The 19,293-nt window shown below is 36.8% G+C and overlaps 4 protein-coding genes across 6 annotated transcripts; all 4 read left to right on the forward strand.

The window, feature by feature from the left end:
* The first annotated feature begins 864 nt into the window (after nucleotides 1-864).
* Nucleotides 865-3,365, forward strand: LOC126601357 (uncharacterized). 2 transcript variants are annotated; one of them, XM_050268059.1, is made up of 9 exons: nucleotides 865-1,535; nucleotides 1,688-1,727; nucleotides 1,856-1,907; nucleotides 2,189-2,358; nucleotides 2,430-2,516; nucleotides 2,662-2,701; nucleotides 2,794-2,847; nucleotides 2,927-2,983; nucleotides 3,069-3,365. In XM_050268059.1, the coding sequence occupies exons 4-9, from the start codon at nucleotides 2,216-2,218 to the stop codon at nucleotides 3,126-3,128; spliced, it is 441 nt and encodes a 146-aa protein (XP_050124016.1). In that variant the 5' UTR covers nucleotides 865-1,535; nucleotides 1,688-1,727; nucleotides 1,856-1,907; nucleotides 2,189-2,215; the 3' UTR covers nucleotides 3,129-3,365. The 2 variants fall into 2 exon arrangements, with proteins under 2 accessions (XP_050124016.1, XP_050124017.1); XM_050268060.1 differs by lacking the exon at nucleotides 1,688-1,727.
* Nucleotides 3,366-4,473: 1,108 nt separating this feature from the next.
* LOC126601354 (protein POLAR LOCALIZATION DURING ASYMMETRIC DIVISION AND REDISTRIBUTION-like) lies at nucleotides 4,474-7,073 on the forward strand. Its single transcript, XM_050268055.1, has 4 exons — nucleotides 4,474-5,173; nucleotides 5,261-5,730; nucleotides 5,820-6,175; nucleotides 6,447-7,073. The coding sequence occupies exons 1-4, from the start codon at nucleotides 4,744-4,746 to the stop codon at nucleotides 6,460-6,462; spliced, it is 1,272 nt and encodes a 423-aa protein (XP_050124012.1). The 5' UTR covers nucleotides 4,474-4,743; the 3' UTR covers nucleotides 6,463-7,073.
* A 1,563-nt stretch (nucleotides 7,074-8,636) lies between these two features.
* LOC126601356 (chorismate mutase 2-like) lies at nucleotides 8,637-10,992 on the forward strand. Its single transcript, XM_050268058.1, has 5 exons — nucleotides 8,637-8,995; nucleotides 9,304-9,390; nucleotides 9,475-9,618; nucleotides 10,368-10,460; nucleotides 10,597-10,992. The coding sequence occupies exons 1-5, from the start codon at nucleotides 8,783-8,785 to the stop codon at nucleotides 10,849-10,851; spliced, it is 792 nt and encodes a 263-aa protein (XP_050124015.1). The 5' UTR covers nucleotides 8,637-8,782; the 3' UTR covers nucleotides 10,852-10,992.
* An 803-nt stretch (nucleotides 10,993-11,795) lies between these two features.
* On the forward strand, nucleotides 11,796-18,733 carry LOC126601351 (DNA-directed RNA polymerases IV and V subunit 2-like). Of its 2 annotated transcripts, none has more exons than XM_050268048.1 (8): nucleotides 11,796-12,014; nucleotides 12,288-12,785; nucleotides 13,134-13,346; nucleotides 13,579-14,474; nucleotides 14,875-15,166; nucleotides 16,060-17,010; nucleotides 17,116-17,387; nucleotides 17,878-18,733. In XM_050268048.1, exons 2-8 carry the CDS (start codon nucleotides 12,300-12,302, stop codon nucleotides 18,377-18,379), a joined length of 3,612 nt encoding a protein of 1,203 aa, XP_050124005.1. In that variant the 5' UTR covers nucleotides 11,796-12,014; nucleotides 12,288-12,299; the 3' UTR covers nucleotides 18,380-18,733. The 2 variants fall into 2 exon arrangements, with proteins under 2 accessions (XP_050124005.1, XP_050124006.1); XM_050268049.1 differs by having other exon boundaries at nucleotides 11,796-12,010.
* Nucleotides 18,734-19,293: the final 560 nt, after the last annotated feature.

Here is a 19,293-nt window from a genome sequence, read left to right on the forward strand (position 1 = left end):
ATAAAAATGGTAATTGAATTTTTAATAAAAATTTTGACGTACTTCTAATAAATTGCTTATAAGAAAAAACGCTTTATTGAAGAAAATTGCTTCTAAATCAAGCATGTAACGTGAGTCCATGGTGATATATATAGGGTATTGCTTTTTCATTTATGGTCGTAAGATCAAATAAATTAAAAAGAATCAAATAACAAAAATTAATAAAGGTTGTGTGGAAGTAGCATCCAATATATATATATATATATATGTGTGTGTGTGTGTGTGTAGGGGCGCAACTTGGGTTGGGCCAATCAAAACCCGTCCATGTCCAATCAGATTTTAAACCCGAACAAGTGGATTTTTTTTAGTTATAACCCGTCCGAATCCAACCGAATTTTAACTCGTGCATTAATTGAGTTAAGTTGGGTTGATCATTTGCCTGTCCATCCTCAACTTAACCCAACCCGACTAACCAAACCTAATATAACCAGATTGTAACTCATATCAATTAATGCTCATACTGCACCTAAGTGAGCTAAGTCCAAAAACCAATGCACTTTCCAATATTTTTTTGGGAGTTTTAACAAAACACTTCCAGTACTGTTCACTTTTAACGAAAAACCACATTTATACATTTCCCTGGTACTATTCACTATACCTGTAAAAATGACTTTTCATTAAAAGAGAATTTTTTTTGGATTTTTCGTTAGTTTTTTTTTTTTATAAATAAATTATCCTTTATAATTACTTAAGCTTTTTAGGAATAAGAGACTTTGATTAGTCTTCCCATATTTGTAGTCTCTAAATTCTAAAGCTTTATCTATATATATAAAGGGAGAGCCCCAATTTGGTGAAACATTCCAAAATACCAAGAATATCCCTATGTTTCCTTCACAATCAAAAACCAAAAAATCCAAAAAAGGAGGACAAACTGGTAAAAAACTTATAACCGAACATAAAACTGTATTGAAGGAAAAAACTAAATTTTTACTAAAAATTGAGAGCAAGAAATACAAAAAAAAAAAAAAAAAAAAAAAAAAACGGAAATTAAACCGAATACTGGTAAAACAAGTCCACGTAATTGATAATTGACGAATGCAATGTTGGTAACTGGTCTTGATTTAAAAGAAAAGGTTGAAAACACAAAGAGACAGATGCAGTAAAAAGACCAATAAAAAACAAAATAAAATGAAAAAATAGTGGAAACTGAGGAAAGAAACGTGGGAGAGAGACTGCTTTTTTCAAACTGCTTTCAGTTTAAAGGCTCTCATGTTATTGCTAATGGAATAAAACAAAAAAGAAAATAAAAAGAGACCTAATACGTTTAGAATAGAACTGCTATTCAGCAGTTGCAGGCTTGAAGTGTGTGAAGGAAACAGTTTTGAAGAACGATAAACGCGAACTTGCATGAAAATAAAGCAAACGTGGGAGAGGAACCGGTTTTGCGGGACATGTAAATAAAACACGAAATAAAATAACCTCAAGAGAACAAATTCAAAATGTTATGTTAGAGCCTGAAGGAGAAGATCAAATTGGCGAAAAACCAATAAGAACTGGTAGTTATGTAGTTCTCAATTATTAAATTTGTGTGTTTTGTTCTCTATCAAAATGCTTCTTATTCCTTATTCTTCTCATGCATTTTCACAGGATTATTGAAAATTCAGCACGTTAATTGTAGTGGTTTGATTGTGGTTTTTGTTCTCTGCAGGTTTTTCTTCCCTTATCTTATCAAATAAATCAATTGATAGGTTAGGCTTTCATTTTTTTTATTTTTCTTCACGGGTCTTTGAAACGTATGTGCTATAGCTTTTGTGGTTAAAATCTTGGTGCTTTTTATTTCAATTTTCTTATTCTTTCTCTCTCCTTTTTGTTATAGGGTCAAGACGATTCTTTTAGGCTCCAAAGTTCAAATGTTTGAGTAACATTGGGTAAATCTCAATCTAAATTTACCTTTTCAGTTTTTAGGTTTTTTTTACGGTTTATCTTTTAGGTGATGAATTTAATGCGGTCTACTGCAGCTTTCAGGATGTATATATGAGTTTGTATTTAGTATTTCTAAGTCAATTTTAGTTTTTTAAACTTCTTCCTTTGAAATTTTCATTGTGCGATTTTTAAATTTTGGTCAGATTATGAGTTTCAATTTTGATTATCTTGATGTCCTATACATGTGCTATGGAAATTAAAAAAAATTATTTGTTTTCATTCTCAGGATATTTACAAGAATACCCACAAAAAAATGGAGAAGGAACTACCTATTGATAAGATCTCAAACAGACGTGTCTCTATTTTTACACCTGGTTGGGAGATATATGTCGAAGTAAAAACTATTGATCTAAGCCAACTGATTCTCAAAGAGTGGAAAAAAAAGAAGCATGAGCAATATGTATTCTAAATTCTTTATTAAATTTGTTACAAGAAATTCTAACATTATATGTACCTTCAATGTATAGGTGGCGCATGAAAAAGGCTGTAGAAGAATTAAAACCTTCAACAACTCCTCGCATCATACGAATTTGGAATAAAGTCCAACAAATTAGGTACAACACCATTTCTTACGTATTTATTTTTAATGGCATTGTCTATATCATTCTACAAATTAATTATCTCAAATTAAAAAATTAAAAAAAAAATCTACAAATTAATTATCTCGAATTATAAAAAAAAAACAATTTATGGGTGCAGGAAAAAGATTAATAGTGACCAAACAACTTTTCTAAATACGGTAAGTATTCTCTTATTTTCATACGGAAGTATACTATAAATTCAAATTGCATTCAATTTTCAAATAGAAATAAAATTGCATTTTTTTGTCAGTTTCATAAGCATCACACCCGTCTCAAAGTACAAAGGTTGAAGTACAAGATTAAGGTAACATTTCTTACTATTTAATTTTGTAAACATGATTACAATTTGTTACCTAAAACTTGACAAATTATATATCTTTAAGTATTCTAAAAGTAACTGGAGTAAAAGTATTGCCATCCGAAAATTGTCAAAGTTAAAGGTATTTAGGTTAAATTGCTTACAACCTTTATATTTTGGATTGTGCATTATAGTTAGACTTCTTATTTTATCATCATTGCTTGCAGATTAACCATGAAAATCTAAAGCATCAAGTGCAAGCAAATGGGTGGCAAGCATGGCTTTGATTTCACACGTATTTGATGCCAATGTATTTCTGTTTGGAAGTAATCCGTCTATTCAAGCAGGGAAGAACCATTTGCACAATTATTGCCTTATATGTTGTTCATTACTATGATAGAACTCATTATATTCATGTTCTTTGTAATTCATATCATTTGATGTGTTAGAGATCAACGTGTTTGTGGACAGATGTATTCTAAATTTATTCATTAAAAGAACACAGAAGAACACAAAAGAAAAATGCAGAAATCAGGTTGTTCAAAATTTAAATTAATGTTGTTTTTTGCTTTAATAGTTTTAGTAAGCCTTTTAATACTTTTTGTTTACATTTAAAGCTATAATAGATACTCAATTTGATTTCTTATTCGCATGGGAAGAAGGATCAATGAAATTGGCAGTGTTCCAATTAATCCAACCAGTTCTCTTCAGTTTTGCTTCTTCATTGTTTATACAAATAGATGGTGATGAATTTTAGGGTGAAAATCTTTTTCAAAACAGATTCTTTTCCTACAATCGAATTTTTTATTGGGTTAGTAATTCATGTTTTCAATTTTCATTCTCTCTCCATTTTCAGTTTTAATCACACATTTGCATTCAATTAATTTTTAAATAATATTTAGGAATTCTTTGGAGATGATTGAAAATAATAAGAAATTGTTGTGAATGACCCACACCCACAATTTATAAAGTAACAACTTAAGAAATATAAGAATATTTAAAATAACACATTTGTGGGGTGCGTAGCGCCCGTGATGCAAAAATGCCTCTCGCACGCACGTTAGTGCGTGCAGAGAGGCTAGTAGTAGATGAATTTATGAAATTAAAGTTAGCTAGCTTTGATGCTACTTGGCTTAATTTTTTTAGGGCTTATTGGAAACTAAGTTGTTACAAGATTAAACTTAAAAAATTGTGCAACCCGAAATCAACCCAAGTAAACTATAACCCAATTAAACATGAGCCCAAATAAACCATAATGAAACTCAACCCGAACTCGAATTGTAAAAGTTGAGTTATGATTGTGTTTACCTTCCAACCCACCTGAGTTGCACCCTATATATGTGTATGTATCGATCAAATTGGAGTAGTGTTTAACTTTTTTCTCCAACCATGTGGATGGAATGGTTGTGATTTGTGAAGGTTGTATCAATTCATATGGTTTAGTTTTCTATTAATTTTATTCATTTAGAAATAGTTTTTGTTTGTTTGTTGGATTTATAATAAATTAATTAGCTAATGACCAGGAATTATCATGACGTGAATTTTGTACTTGTGGAATTGTTGTCAAACGCGGCAACCATCGTTTCATATACTTTAATCAAAATAATTCCTAATAATTATAAATAAAAAAAACACACACACACACACACATTTCAAATCTTAAAAGTTTTATTTTAAATTTTTGGGTATGAAATCCGTCCCTGATAATCATAATTTTCAAAATTACCAATTTTATTATCAGAATTGGAAATCTTATAAACCCTAGGGACGTTTGCAGCCTCCTGACGCCATGGATGAGCTTCCCTCCATTTTTCACCACATTTGAATCTCTCTCTCTCTCTCTTTCTCTCTCCTCACTTTCTCTCTCTACACACTGTCACTGGTTCGTCGCATTTAATTCAGATGAGGAAGAAGAAGAAGGACGACCACGATCCCTTCTTTAAAACCCTAAACATTCTCCCGCCTTTCCGTTACTCCAAGACCCGCCACATCCGCATCGCCGACATTCTCGTTGATGAAGAATTGGGATCCGAAACCGACGGCTACGATTGCTCCGGAGACTTCAATATGGTTGGACACCCGCCCCACCTCCCCGAGGACAACGACGACGACGACGACGGATTCATGGCCTTACAGTGGTCCTCCCCGCGCCGTATCATTTGCCGATGGTTGTTGACTCTGAAGCAAGGCAAACGGAGGCGATGCGACGCCGTACGGAGCCAGAAGAGACCGAAAGAGGTTGCAACGACGGAGAGGGAGACTGGAGTCGAGTCAACGCACGCCACCTGTTCGACGAATGGATTGAACGGCGGTGGCGAGGAAACAGAACCAAGTAAGCAAATCAGAATTTGAGTTTCTTGATATAATTGTCGAGTTTTTGAAGATTTTAGTACTAATTATTGAATTTTGTAAAATCCAGGACAGATTGTGAAAGATGCGAGCTCAGTCAATTTGGGAGTTGCGTGCGGTTTGGTGTATCTGATCGTCGCCAGTAAAAATGAGCTTGCAAAGACGGCGGAGTTGAGGGCGGAGATGGAGCAGTTGCTTCAAAATGCAAAAGAGGAATTGCAGAGCAAGAATTCGCGTTTCGATTCCAGGCCGGTGGAGTCGAATGAGATGAATTTTGCTTCTTCCACAACCGATCTCCAACAGGCTTCGAGTTCGAGCTCTGAGAGCCAGTTTTCGCTTCAATCTGGCATGGTCCGGGAATTGTGCTCGGAATATGTTAGAAATGGAGAAGGAGAAGTAGAAAGGGATAAATGCGTGAAGGGAATGGATCAACTCGAGGCAGAGCTTGAAGCGGAGTTGGAACGATTGCAGCTCCGTTTAGAATTGGATTCAGATCATCATTCATCCATTTCAAACTACACGCAGCAGCGAAGATTAAAGGTACGGAGTGATTTATCATTGATTGAATTCAACTGATGTTTTGATTGATTAATCTTATGAAACAAATGCTTGAATGTGAAAAATTACAGCCTGTTCAAGACACAGCTCATGGAACAGGCGATGATGGTACCTCAGATTTTGGAGAAGAAATGGACACTCATGAAGCAGAACCAGCAGATTATAACGAAATGCCCTGTGACTTCGGAGTACCTGCACTCGAACTCGAGAGAAGGCTGCACGAACTGCTGGAAGCGAGTCAGGAAGAACGGATAAAGGAACTCGAAGTTGCATTAGAGTACATGAAGGGCAAGCTTCACGAGAAAGAAATGGAGGTTTCGTGGTGGAGACAAAATGCGTCTGCAGCACTAACATCGCACCACCATCTAGATCCTTCATCGTCGGGTGCTTCCCAGCACAGTTCGGAGAGTACATTTCACTTGTTTAGGTGAGAAAACCAAACTGTACAGTTGCTTTTGAATTCTGTTACCAATTGGCATTGTTAAAAGTGTTGTCTATGTTTTGGTTCTGCTTTTTACATATCTTGTGTTCGATTTTTCATGACGATAGAATGGGCCGCTCTAAGTGGTCCTCGTTTGATTATTGCGTAGTTACTTTGAACTCTTTCCTCTTATGTCACCCGAAAAAATGTGGTGATTCAGCTAGAGACGGGCTTCGCGAATGTAATGTCACTTTTATTTTATGCGTATCTTGTACAGGGTAATTATCGCATAATGCGAAGGTATTTCTGCTTCGAAGCCATAAACCCATTTAATAGCATAGCATCCAGAAAGAGTAAGGATACCAGAGCCACCAGTAGCAAAGGGTGAGGTTGAATAAACTGGTTTGTGGTTACTATCATAGGTGAGTCTTCTTACCGACGGCGGTAACACCAAAGGACGATTTGAGGCTTCCTACGGATGAAGGATGAAAATTTGCTCAGCCAGGTGATACCAAGAGGCTGTATAGAGTAGTTTCTGAAGTCTTTAGTTTGCCCTGAAAACTGTGTTTTCTCGAGGCCTTTTCTTCGAACACAAGCAATTCATTGTGTTTTCCTGAGGACTTTTCTTCGAACACAAGCAATCAATTTTGTCTTCTCTACACGCTGCTGCTGCTGCAAGTAATGCAATTGGATGTGAAAGGACGCATAATGTTGTTTGGGCTTTGGACACTACTGTTTTTTTTTTTTTTTTTTTTGGTCAGAAGGTGTTAGGGACGGTGGTATGAAGTACAAAACTTCGGTGCAAGTATATACGATATGAACTATTTGAGCTACAAACTCTTTAAAAACACTATAATATTTGAACCGGCGTTCATCCAATTGGGAATAACATTTGTTATGAGTAGTTGGTGGATTGTACAGTCGGTTAACAGACCATTCGCATCAAACAACTACGAAGATTTATTCCACATTGAAAATTTGTTTGAAAGTAAAATTTTAAACATTAGAGACCAGTTGATGTCACACATGCTGTGACATAGACATAGTCTTAGTTTCAAACCTGAGATTTCAGTTTCACACTACATCATCTTTAGCAGTTGGGAAGTAAATGGATTTAAAATGTGACTTAGCTTACAAACAACACATGTAATATAATTTGGGTCTATAATATTTAGGTTTATGGTGGTACAATAATTGGATGATTTCGTTTAGAAGCTTCCCCCAATATATAATTTCTATGACACCGTCATATCGTCATTTTAATATCTTGTGCAATGATAAAATTATGTACATGAATTTTTCTTTACGTTACGTGGTGATATTATGTCAACTGCATAGTGATATATGCGTCAAGAGTATTTTTAAAAAGAGTTAGTAAAATTTTTCTTTAAAATTGTCCTTTGCTAACTCATTTGGTGTTTTTTTTGTTTCCTTAAAATTTTGTAACTCCAACCTGCTATTCAACTAATTCTTCAAGTTTTATCGTTCACTTTACAATATCTTAACTTTGTTTTATTTTGTGGTGTCCAAATTTTATTTTGAAACACTTTATTAAAATCTCTCCCCCATATTCGATTACGCTAAAAAATCTCTCGATAGTGTTCTGATCATTGTGTTCCACTTTTTTATTTTATTTTTGAGTTTTTATCACAAGTAATCTCCAAAGTTGACTTATACCATCATGATGATCCTTGAAAATAAAAATTAATCAATGTAGTATATAAATATGAGTCTCGCAAATCAATGTAGTATTTTCAAATTCCGTTAAACTATCTGTTAATATGCTGATATGACACATATGTGGACTTATAAGTTTATTAAATGTTGCCATATGTGTGCAATATTTAATAGACTGGTAAGTACACATATGTGCCCTATCAACATATTAACATATATTTTGATGAAATGTTAACGAAAATACTACATTAATTTGCGACATTCATATTCAAAGACTACCTTAATTGGTTTTCATTTTTAAAGATCATCATCATGATAATATGAGTCGATTTAGATTACGGGAAGAATTTTTTTTTATTTTGTTATGGATTGAATATCCGACTTCTTGTTGACTCTACATATCCAATGGTTGGAGAGATTTTTCAGTGTGACTGGTACATAGGATGATATACTAAGTGTCACTACACAAATAATAGAATATTTATGCTAAAAAGTTAATAATTTAAAAAATAAAATTTCTCATAATTCATATTAAAATATACGGTGTACGGTTCCATTATAACTAAAACTTTCTTCAATGATTGACGTCGACGGTTAAAATTCGGTGAACCCGCGTGAGACCTTTGCAGCTGGCCCCCACTAACCGAGAAATCCGCCGTGCAATCACGTCGCGACACGTTATGGCTGGATTCCCACGCTGAGCCTAAACACGTCACCGTGTTTACGCACGTGGTCCCCCACCCCTCCCGCTCTGTTATTCCGTCCGCTTAAAAAACCCTCCACCACCACGTCCTCCCTCTCATTCCCACTAAGCAAAGATTCCAAATTTTCCTTTCTTTCCGCTCTTTCTAACTTTCTGTTTGTTTCCCGAGAAAATCACCCTAGAAAAAAAAAAGTGTGCTGTCCACAGTTTCCCTACATTTTATACACATTGAAATGGCCGCTGAATCGAACTCCAAGAGTGATATTTTGACGCTCGAGAAAGTGAGAGAGGCATTGATTAAACAAGAAGACACCATAATTTCCCGGCTGATTCAGAGAGCAAACTTCCCTTTGAATTCTCCGGCGTACGACGAAGGAAAGTTTCCATCTTTTCCTGGTTCTCTCCTTCAATTCGTTGTCAAGGAGACAGAAGCCCTCCAATCCAAGGTAATTATACTCATTTTGCATTTCGATAATCTCCGTCTCGAGATTAGTTTCCGAGAAACTGGGATATCACGGTGACGGTATTTTTAATTCAATTTCAAACGTGCATTGTCGTGCGATTAAAACAATGATAGTACCTAATTGGCTTGAATATCACTTTGTGACGTGATATCCCGCAAGTTTCTCTCTCGGATTCTTCGTAATCACGTGGATTGTTTTGTTTTGTCCGATCTTGTTCTGTACATTTTGGGAAAATCCGAGCTCACAATGATTATTTATGTCTGTCACTAACGTTATCTCTTGATTAACAGGTTGGTCGGTATGAAAATCCAGAAGAACATCCGTTTTTCCCGGAAAGTTTACCCCTTTCGTTGCTGCCGCCTCCGGCAAATCCACCGGTGATTGGATTTACCCAGAAAGTTTAATTCTTTCGTTTGAATGTTATAATTTTTGGGAAAATAATTTGGTTAAATTTTGTATAGGTATTGCATCCTGCTGCAGGTTCGATTAAAATAAACGAAAAGATTTGGGAGTTCTATTTCGACGAACTGCTTCCTCTGTTTGCTGCCCCCGGCGACGATGGAAGCTATGCATCAGCTGCTTCTAGTGATCTTGATTGCTTACAGGTACAGTTGATTTTTAATTATTTTTTGTATAGGAATAATATAAGGAAAATTAATAAAAATGGTTAGAAAACTTTGAATTTTAACACAAAATAAATGGTAAATTGAATAGTATCATGATTGACTTTTTAGTGTTAAAATGTAATTTTTCGTTAAAATGAACAGTAATATAAGCTTTTCGTTAAAGCTTTTAATAATTTAATGCTATTGCGGTTGGTGAAGTGTTTGTGCCACTAATGTTTAGTTTGTAAAATGATTCTCAAGTACGGAAGCACTTATGTTCATGTTTATAGGCTCGAATTGGATTCCATCTGGATCCACTTGTGGGTATTATAGGAATCTTCACATTTCAATCATTTATTATATATTGTGCCATTAAAAATTATATGATTTTTTGTTTTAAATTAAACATAAATAATATCTAATAAAAACTAATCGTACGATGTGCAACTATAATACAAGGATCTCTAAAATCTCTACAAAGTGGATCCGGAGATGATCATTTTCCCTTCTGTAAAAGCACTTGTACTTTTGTAAAAGTACATCTCCGTTGTTATCTAAAAAAACAATCATACTTTTCATGCCTAACTCATGAGTGCTTTGTAAAAGCACTTTTCAAACTCACATGTTACATATTGTAAGATTTGTTTAAGAATGCATCTAGAAAGAAGCAGTTACTGCTTCAAATTCTCAATTCAAATTAACTGACCGCAGATGTATTTCCATTGAACTGAATGTCATTTCACCTGCAGGCCATCTCTAGACGGATTCATTACGGATACTATGTAGCCGAGGTTAAATTCAAGGGTTCCCCTCAAGACTACGAACCAGCGATTCGCGATCAGGTTAGTTGGTTGATTGTAATTTAACAAGTGGAAGTTGAGCTTGGCGTATTTTACACATTGACCGCTTGTGAATTACCTTTTGGGAAGTGTTTTGTTGAGCAGAAAATTAAATGAAATTAGGGTTTGAATTTTTCAGGATAGGGACGGTTTGATGAAATTGTTGACATTTGTGGATGTGGAAGAGATGGTGAAGAAACGAGTTGCGAAGAAGGCAAAGGTGTTAGGGCAAGAAGTAAGCCTAGTTGACAATGCCAATGCTAAAACCGACAAACACAACGCAAGTGAAAAATACAAGGTTGATCCATCGGTAGTTTCTCGCCTCTACGAAGAATGGATAATGCCGCTCACGAAGCTTGTTCAAGTTGAGTATCTTCTTCGCCGCCTAGACTAGATTCAAAGTGTGATGAATTTTTTTTGTGTTCAAAATCTTGTAGTGATGAAGGGTTCAGGTTTGAACTTTTTATTGTCTTACGGCGACATTCATTCTCGGACTGATGACATGGTTAAATAATAATACTAAGTCCGTAATGTATCCTTGTGTGTTTGGAGATGTGTATTTACCATTTTAACTAGCAGGAATTACAGAAGGAATCATACCCGTATTTTACCAATGAAACGTTCTAAAGAGACTAAATTTTAGATCAATCTTTTATAGACTACATGATGTAGCAGTTGATGATTGAGTTTCATTTTATATAATTAAAAAAAAAGAGGCCCAACAACATGATGTGGCAAATTTAACTAGGATTTTAAGGGAACAAATCATGAATTTTACACTATGTTTGGATGAAAAAATTTAAGATTATTAAGAAATTTTAAAATGATGGTAATTGAAATGACGGGATTTTATTTTCTAGAATTTGTGAATTTTCTTGTTTGGTTAACCTAAAAGAACAATGAAATTGAATACGGAATTTGTTATTTTTAAACTCTCAATCATAAAAATTGGGAAATGACACCTATTTACATGAAATTTAAACTTGGGAATCGGAGGTCTCAAATTCCAAGTTTTTTTCCACGCGAAAATTCTTAATTTTTATATTTATGAATCCAAATAAAAGAATTGGTGCATGTTAATTTATAAATTCCGAATTTTATTCAAATTCCAAATTTATTTCTTTTATCCAAATATAATGTTAGAATGCAAAACGAAAATATATTTGTTTCAGAAAAAGGCATTACCCAAAAATAAGGCTAATTAATAGGGTTGCTACTTTTTCCAAACTTGGCTCATTTTCCACGGCCCGTTATAAGAAAGCCCAAACCATTTCCCCAGTACGGCGTCGTCGTGACTCGGAAGCGGAAAAATAATAATTAATACTACGAAAATGGAGGAGCTGAGAGCTCAGTAGTCACTACTGCTGACTGGCACGTTACAACAATCCAAAACTCTCCTCTCTTTCTTCTCAACGCAGCGAGTGAGAGATTGAAAAAAAATCCCCAAAAATCTGACATGCATTGCTTGTAAACCCTAATTTTGGAGAGTTCGAAGCCAACACTTCTACTGTCAGGGGTTTTAGGGTTCATTTTTCACTCCGATCGAGCTCACCGTAAGTACGTATTCATCTCTCTGTTTACAATTGTATTATATAATTAATTTTCTCTTTGTTATTTTTCCGGCCATGAGTTTCTTCTAGAAGCAGAGCTGTTTGATGATAAATTTGTGAATCTATCCGTTTTATTTTTAAATTTTTGAGCATTTCTGGAGGAATTCACGGTTTTTTTATGTGTTTAGTCAGGTAGGGTTTAAGCTTTGAGTTGGAGCTATTTTTTATTTTGCTAATTTGATATAATATAACTTGTTATTATGCTTTGCTTAATGGACAGATTTTGAATCCAATGGGGGCGTCGTCGGATGCCAAGGGAGATATCGGTATGAGCAGCAAGGGAGAAAGTTTTACAAATGGTGTTGACATGGACATCGACGATAGTGACTATGATGATGAACACGATTACTCGACTAGCCTTAACGACCTGGGGGAAGGACTTCTGAAGAATTTCTGTAAGGAAGCAGCAACATCATTCTTCAACGAGTATGGCCTCATTAGTCATCAAATCAACTCATACAACGACTTCATAAAAAATGGCATTCAAAGGGTCTTCAGTTCTTTTGGTGAGATTGTAGTTGAGCCTGGCTATGACCCGTCGAAGAAGGGAGATAACGAATGGCGCTATGCTTTAGTGAAGTTTGGGACTGTTACCCTTGGCAGGCCAAGTTTTTGGGGTGGTTCTGACAATGATAAGGAGTATAATATGTTGCCTAGGCATGCTCGACTTCAGAACATGACGTACTGCTCTAAGATGAAAGTGAATATCACCGTCGAGGTAAATGAATTTGATAATTAAGTTAAGTAGATGCATGAAATTAATTTTAGTGCAGTTCTGATGTCTCATTTTGACATTTTTTCATGATGTGGATGGTCCAACTTATCTAGTTATGATTTCGAGCTCTAATTCGCAAAAGTATTGAATTTTACTTGACATACTATAATTACAAATCATGATACCATAGTTTGATTTATCATGCAGCTGTATCATCTAATATGGCGGGTGTCCTTTTTGTGTAGTTTCTATGTTGACAACCAATTTGGAAGAGAATAATCTTAAAATATTTCTTTTTATCTCCCCATTTCATAATGTCTCATAATATATGGAATATTTGTAATCTGTCAGGTATATAATCAACGACTTGTCAGCAGCGATAAGTTTAAGACTGGAAAAGAACGATTTCTTGACAAGGAAATTTTAAGTACAGATACCAGAGACATTACAGTTGGTAGTGTCCCTGTGATGGTGAAGTCTGATTTATGCTGGATGAAGGACGTTGAGAAAGGTGACTGTGATTTTGATCATGGAGGCTATTTTATAATCAAGGGTGCAGAGAAGGTGAGCCCAATAATTACTTTAATTTCTGACATGCAGATGACTCATTATTTCTGGTTGCAAATGAAGTTTGCAGATGATCTAAGTGTAGAAATGACAGTTTATCACTTTTCTGGATTTTTGTTTGTTCAAAGCTAATTAGTGGCTTTAAAATTGTTTAATGGGACTCTGCTATGCAATGTAATGTTTCCTTTCTTACGCAGTTTTAGTGACATTTGTATAATGTATAATGCAGACATTTATTGCACAAGAACAGAGTTGTCTGAAGAAACTTCTCATCACAAATAATCAGGGTCTGACAGTAGCATATAGGTCAGAGGTGAAGAGGCATAGGTTAATAATTAGACTAGTCGGAATTTCTAAACTTGAAAACATTGAAGGAGTAGAGAAAGTCCTTACTGTTTACTTCATGTCGACAGAAATCCCTGTGTGGGTGTGGTTTTTTGCGCTTGGCGTTTCATCAGATAGAGAAGTTATTGATCTGATTGATTATGGTAGTGAAGATGCCAGCATTTTGAACATACTTTTTGCCTCAATTCGTGATGCCGATAAAGCTACTGAAAAAGTGGATGGGGGCTTCCGTAGGGGGAAGAATGCCCTCAAATATGTGGATGATGTGATAAAGAAAACTGCATTTCCACCTGGGGAAAGCATCGAAGAGTGCATTAGCTTGTATCTTTTTCCCAATCTCAGAGGCCTAAAGCAAAAGGCTCGCTTTCTTGGGTATATGGTGAAATCCCTGTTACAAGCCTCCGCTGGTCGCAGGAAATGCGACAATAGGGATGACTTTAGGAACAAGAGGTTGGACTTGGCAGGTGAGCTTCTCGAACGAGAGCTAAAGGCGCATATTGGACATGCAAGGCGGCGCATGGCAAAGGCCTTGCAGAGAGACCTTTATGGTGATCGGGTTGTGCGGCCAATTGAACACTACCTAGATGCCTCCATAGTTACTAATGGCATCTCGAGAGCATTCTCAACTGGAGCATGGTGTCATCCCTTCAAGAGAATGGAGAGGATGTCTGGTGTAGTGGCTAATGTTGGGCGAGCGAATCCGCTGCAGACAATGATTGATATGCGGAAGACAAGGCAGCAGGTTCAATATACAGGGAAGGTTGGAGATGCAAGATACCCGTGAGTAACTTTTAACATATCTCAACTTTTGTCTCCTGCTGTCGTGCAATAGCTTTATCCTAGTCGGCGGTTCAAAGAATATAGCTTTAGCTTAAAAATGCTCTGCTCATAGATATTTCTTTCTTTGTTTTCAGCTTAAAGTTCTTCCTTACACTATTAGAACCTTTGTTATTCCATTCCATACATCAACACCAAAAACACATTTAGTTCTTTTTTGTTGTAAATGAGTTTAGATTTCATTGGGATGAAATTATTTACTGTAAGCTGTTTGCCATTCTCTTACTAACTACATGCTCTAATAAATATCTGCTGCGCTAAATCCTTGGGGCTTTGCTGCTTTTTTGTTTGTGAGATATTTGGACAAATTGAAATTGTGGCTTACAGAACCTTGTGGATGCAGGCATCCTTCTCACTGGGGAAAAGTTTGCTTTCTCTCAACCCCAGATGGTGAGAATTGTGGGCTTGTAAAAAATTTGGCTACCACTGGATTAGTAAGTACAAATGTATTGGAATCTCTACTACCTGAATTGTCTCTCTGTGGAATGGAGAAATTGGTGGATGATACTTCTACCTCACTGCAAGGGAAGCTCAAAGTTTTTCTGAATGGGGACTGGCTTGGAGTTTGTGAAGATTCCCTCTCATTTGTCTCGGAACTCAGGAGGATGCGACGTAGGAAAAAGTTGCCACCTCAGGTTTTCTCTTGTTCAATCCCATTGATGAGTTTCAAATTTCAAATTGCTTTGGTCTTGTTATGATGGCCATAATTTCTTTTTGCTTCAGTTTAGGCAGACATTTGAATTACACTGTGTAAAGATGACCTTCAGACAATAATCTTGTACTACAGCTTTAGGAGCATTGTTGATTACAGTATTTTGTGTTTTAGTATAACCTTTTTCTTTTTTTGGTTGGTCTCTTGATTACAAGTTTATACATCATAATTGTATATTATTTGATTCCCAAGAAGCTAGCCTTTGTTGAATGCTTTCCTGATCTATTTGCACTTGCTTTATTAAGTTGGTTGTTATTTCCTTCCTGTTTGATACTTCTGTCTTTTTATTAGGGATTTTAATTTGCTCATTCTTTGCTTATAAGTAGTCAACCTTTATGTAATTCTCAAAGTTTTAGTTTACCTGCTAATTCTATAATAGTTTTAATTTGTAGTAAGCAGATAGATGATGGATGTCTGCGTTATTGGAAAAAAAATTAGTTTAACTGCTCTTCATACAATGGGTTTTTTTTTTTTTTTCACTAGTAAGCAACATGTAGAGGTCGCACTTGGTGCGATGGCAAGTGCCTTCGCCCATGAGCGGTAGGTCTCGGGTTCGAGATTTGGGAGCAGCCTCTCCATAAATGGGGGTAAGGCTAGCCGACATTCACCTCTCCCAGACCCTGCGTAAAGCGAGAGCCTTGTGCACTGGGTACGACCTTTTTTTTTACTAGTAAGCAACATGTACTTTTGATGCATATCTCAGTTATTAGAATCAGTTCATATCACCTGCTATTTATACAGTTATTTTCCTTCGCTAATAAGCAATTAGCATGCATTTTTATGATGGATACCTAACACTGGTCGATTTTGTCTTAGGTGGAAATCAAAAGAGATGAAAAGCAAGGAGAAGTACGAGTATATTCTGATGCTGGAAGGATCCTACGCCCTCTCTTGGTAGTTGAGAATTTGAACAAGATAAAAGCATTTAAAGGGGGAAAGTATCCATTCCAGTATTTTCTTGACAAAGGAATAATCGAGCTTATTGGATCTGAAGAAGAGGAAGACTGTAGTACTGCATGGGGCATTAGATATCTGTTTATGGAAGAAAAGGGAAAATCAGCTGTAAAGTACACACACTGTGAGCTGGACATGTCATTCCTGTTGGGTTTAAGCTGTAGCATTATCCCATTTGCGAATCATGACCATGCAAGGAGGGTCCTCTACCAGGCCCAGAAGCACTCAGCGCAGGCTATTGGGTTTTCTACCACAAATCCTAACCTTCGAGTGGATACGCTGTCTCACCAACTGCACTACCCCCAGAGGCCACTTTTTCAGACAATGACGTCGGACTGCCTTGGCAAACCAGGACACCAACTGGGTCAAAACAGAGTTTTGCCAAAGCCCGAATTGCACAATGGTCAGAATGCGATTGTGGCAGTCAATGTTCACTTGGGATTCAACCAAGAAGATAGCATAGTAATGAACCGGGCATCATTGGAACGTGGTATGTTCCGATCTGAGCATATCAGAAGTTACAAGGCTGAGGTTGACAACAAGGACTCCTTGGAAAAAAGGCGGAAGCCTGATGATTGTGTCAATTTTGGCAAGATGCAGAGCAAGTTTGGCCGGGTTGACAATCTCGATGAGGACGGCTTTCCATACGTCGGTGCAAACTTGCAGAGTGGTGATATCATCATCGGGAGGTGCAGTGAATCAGGAGCTGATCATAGCATCAAACTGAAGCACACCGAAAGGGGAATGGTTCAGAAGGTTGTGCTTTCTTCTAATGATGACGGAAAGAACTTTGCTGTTGTTTCTATGAGACAGGTAAATCTGACAGTGAAATAATTTCTTTTAAGGCATGCCTATTGTTTTTATTAAGTCCAGTTTAAGAATTTCCATTCACTAATTATATTGTAACTTTTTGAATAGGTTCGCTCACCGTGTCTTGGAGACAAGTTCTCGAGCATGCATGGGCAAAAGGGGGTTCTAGGTTTTCTGGAGTCCCAAGAGAACTTCCCTTTCACGGTACAGGGGATAGTTCCAGATATTGTTATAAATCCCCATGCATTTCCGTCAAGACAAACTCCTGGTCAACTCTTAGAAGCTGCTTTAGGGAAGGGAATCGCCTCTGGTGGTCAGAAGAGATATGCCACCCCGTTCTCTACTCTCTCTGTCGATGACATCGCAAAACAACTGCATAGGTAACCGTGTCGTTCTATTTCATGACTTATATACTTCCACTTCACTGTAAAACAGTCCATTTTAATTTCACATTCCACCCTGACATCTTTTTACTTCTCAGACTCTCAGCCCTGGCATTTTCTGTTGAAATTTCTCTCTCTGGACATTCAACGGGCAATTTAAGTGGCTTGCTAAAATTAGTCTGAGTTTTTACCGAATGTCTGTTGCTATATAAAAGAATGTTAAAATCTCTCTTCACTGGGTTGTCCTGAGTATGTGCCAGGGTACCCTGCATAACTTCACTCCCATGCTTTCCCTAAATGTTTCTGAGTACAATCATTTTGACCCTTCGTTTTTCAGTTATCGGTTCCATTTAAACTTTCGATGTTATTAGTTGGTAGGTCACATGTCTATGAATTGAATTGTTCTCGCCTACAAGCAGATGGTCTTTCCTATTTTCCCCGTAGAATGGATTAGAGTTGTTAATGTGTCGTTTAATATCTATGTCAGGGCTGGATTTTCAAGATGCGGAAAAGAGAGAGTATACAGTGGTGGCACCGGTCAGATGGTTCGTTCCCTCATATTCATGGGCCCCACCTTTTATCAGCGCCTGATTCACATGTCTGAAGACAAAGTAAAGTTCCGGAACACTGGGCCAGTCCACCCTCTCACCCGTCAGCCAGTGGCAGATCGGAAGCGATTTGGAGGGATCAAGTTTGGAGAAATGGAACGTGACTGCCTAATAGCACACGGAGCTTCAGCAAACTTACATGAGCGCCTCTTCACTCTCAGTGACTCCTCCCAGGTGTACATCTGCCAGAAATGCGAACACGTAGCTAATGTGATCCAACGGTCAGTCGAAGGAGGACGTAAGATCAGGGGTCCGTACTGCCGGAATTGCAATTCTGCAGATGATCTTGTGAAGGCAAACGTCCCGTATGGAGCGAAGTTACTGTGCCAGGAGCTGTTCAGCATGGGGATCAGTTTGAAATTCGAGACCCGGTTTTCTTAAGAGTGAAGGAGTAATTGTGGAATGGGGGAACCCTAAATCTGACTCATGAATATTTTGATTAGTATCAATCGGCAGCTTTAGTATATTTTGTTGCTACAACTTATTATTAGGACATTTGAAATTCTAAGGGTCTCTTTAGAGAATCTGAAAATGTGGGCTAGTCCACTTGATAAGGGCAATGTGCTTGCCCTCTTGCATTCAGGTTCTTGCGCCCCATAAATTTGATGGATCACTTGTTTGTTTGGATCACTTTACATTTGTATTTGAACAATCCAAACTTATTCTTTAGGTCCCAAAAATCATTTTTAGGAAAAAAATCACCAAAATCGAAAATTATATGACCGTTAAATCAAATGGTGTTCATTTTAGTTTCTTTGAATGATTGTATTCGTCTGTACTTATCATTACAATTAGATGCCTTAAGGGTTAGATTTATTTAATTTCTTGCAAGTCTGATCGGTATGAATTCGGGAGTAATCCTCAAAGTGTTCTTCAAATAAGATTATTTGAAGAATCACTCAATGGAAGGGGACTTTATGCAAAACTTATTGAGAAGAAAAACAAGAAGTGGTAAATATAGAACTCATCTGGATGTGAACCACTAAGGCAAAAACTACATAAGGACAAGTTCATGGTGGTCTGAGAAAGTGAAGACAACGCTTTGTATTCATATCCTCCAGAAGCTCTTAGCAACTAAAAGCCTCTACTTTCAGATGATACAACTCTTTCCGTATCATTTTTTGGGTGAATCCGTCTCTTGCATAAATGGCTCTCGCATAGCTGTCGGCAGCTCCGGCTCCGGCTCAACTTCGGGAAGTGGTGAGAAATAGCAATCAACCATGTCTTTGGACACATCTTTGAAACTAGGAGGGTTCCACTGCAGAATTGGATGAAAATCAATCATATGATCACAG

This window comes from Malus sylvestris, chromosome 15, assembly GCF_916048215.2.
Source record: "Malus sylvestris chromosome 15, drMalSylv7.2, whole genome shotgun sequence".
NCBI lineage: Eukaryota > Viridiplantae > Streptophyta > Magnoliopsida > Rosales > Rosaceae > Malus > Malus sylvestris.

Excerpts from the sequence above, each read along its gene's own strand:
- LOC126601356 (XM_050268058.1), top strand. The coding sequence starts at position 8,783 with ATGGCCGCTGAATCGAACTCCAAGAGTGATATTTTGACGCTCGAGAAA. Across the intron at positions 9,391-9,474 it reads CGCCTCCGGCAAATCCACCG|GTATTGCATCCTGCTGCAGG; the intron begins GTGATTGGATTT and ends AATTTTGTATAG. Across the intron at positions 9,619-10,367 it reads GTGATCTTGATTGCTTACAG|GCCATCTCTAGACGGATTCA; the intron begins GTACAGTTGATT and ends TTTCACCTGCAG.
- LOC126601357 (XM_050268059.1), top strand. The coding sequence starts at position 2,216 with ATGGAGAAGGAACTACCTATTGATAAGATCTCAAACAGACGTGTCTCT. Across the intron at positions 2,359-2,429 it reads AAAAAAAAGAAGCATGAGCA|GTGGCGCATGAAAAAGGCTG; the intron begins ATATGTATTCTA and ends TTCAATGTATAG. Across the intron at positions 2,848-2,926 it reads GGTTGAAGTACAAGATTAAG|TATTCTAAAAGTAACTGGAG; the intron begins GTAACATTTCTT and ends TATATCTTTAAG.
- LOC126601351 (XM_050268048.1), top strand. The coding sequence starts at position 12,300 with ATGGGGGCGTCGTCGGATGCCAAGGGAGATATCGGTATGAGCAGCAAG. Across the intron at positions 12,786-13,133 it reads AAGTGAATATCACCGTCGAG|GTATATAATCAACGACTTGT; the intron begins GTAAATGAATTT and ends GTAATCTGTCAG. Across the intron at positions 14,475-14,874 it reads GTTGGAGATGCAAGATACCC|GCATCCTTCTCACTGGGGAA; the intron begins GTGAGTAACTTT and ends TTGTGGATGCAG.
- LOC126601354 (XM_050268055.1), top strand. The coding sequence starts at position 4,744 with ATGAGGAAGAAGAAGAAGGACGACCACGATCCCTTCTTTAAAACCCTA. Across the intron at positions 5,174-5,260 it reads TGGCGAGGAAACAGAACCAA|GACAGATTGTGAAAGATGCG; the intron begins GTAAGCAAATCA and ends TGTAAAATCCAG. Across the intron at positions 5,731-5,819 it reads CGCAGCAGCGAAGATTAAAG|CCTGTTCAAGACACAGCTCA; the intron begins GTACGGAGTGAT and ends GAAAAATTACAG.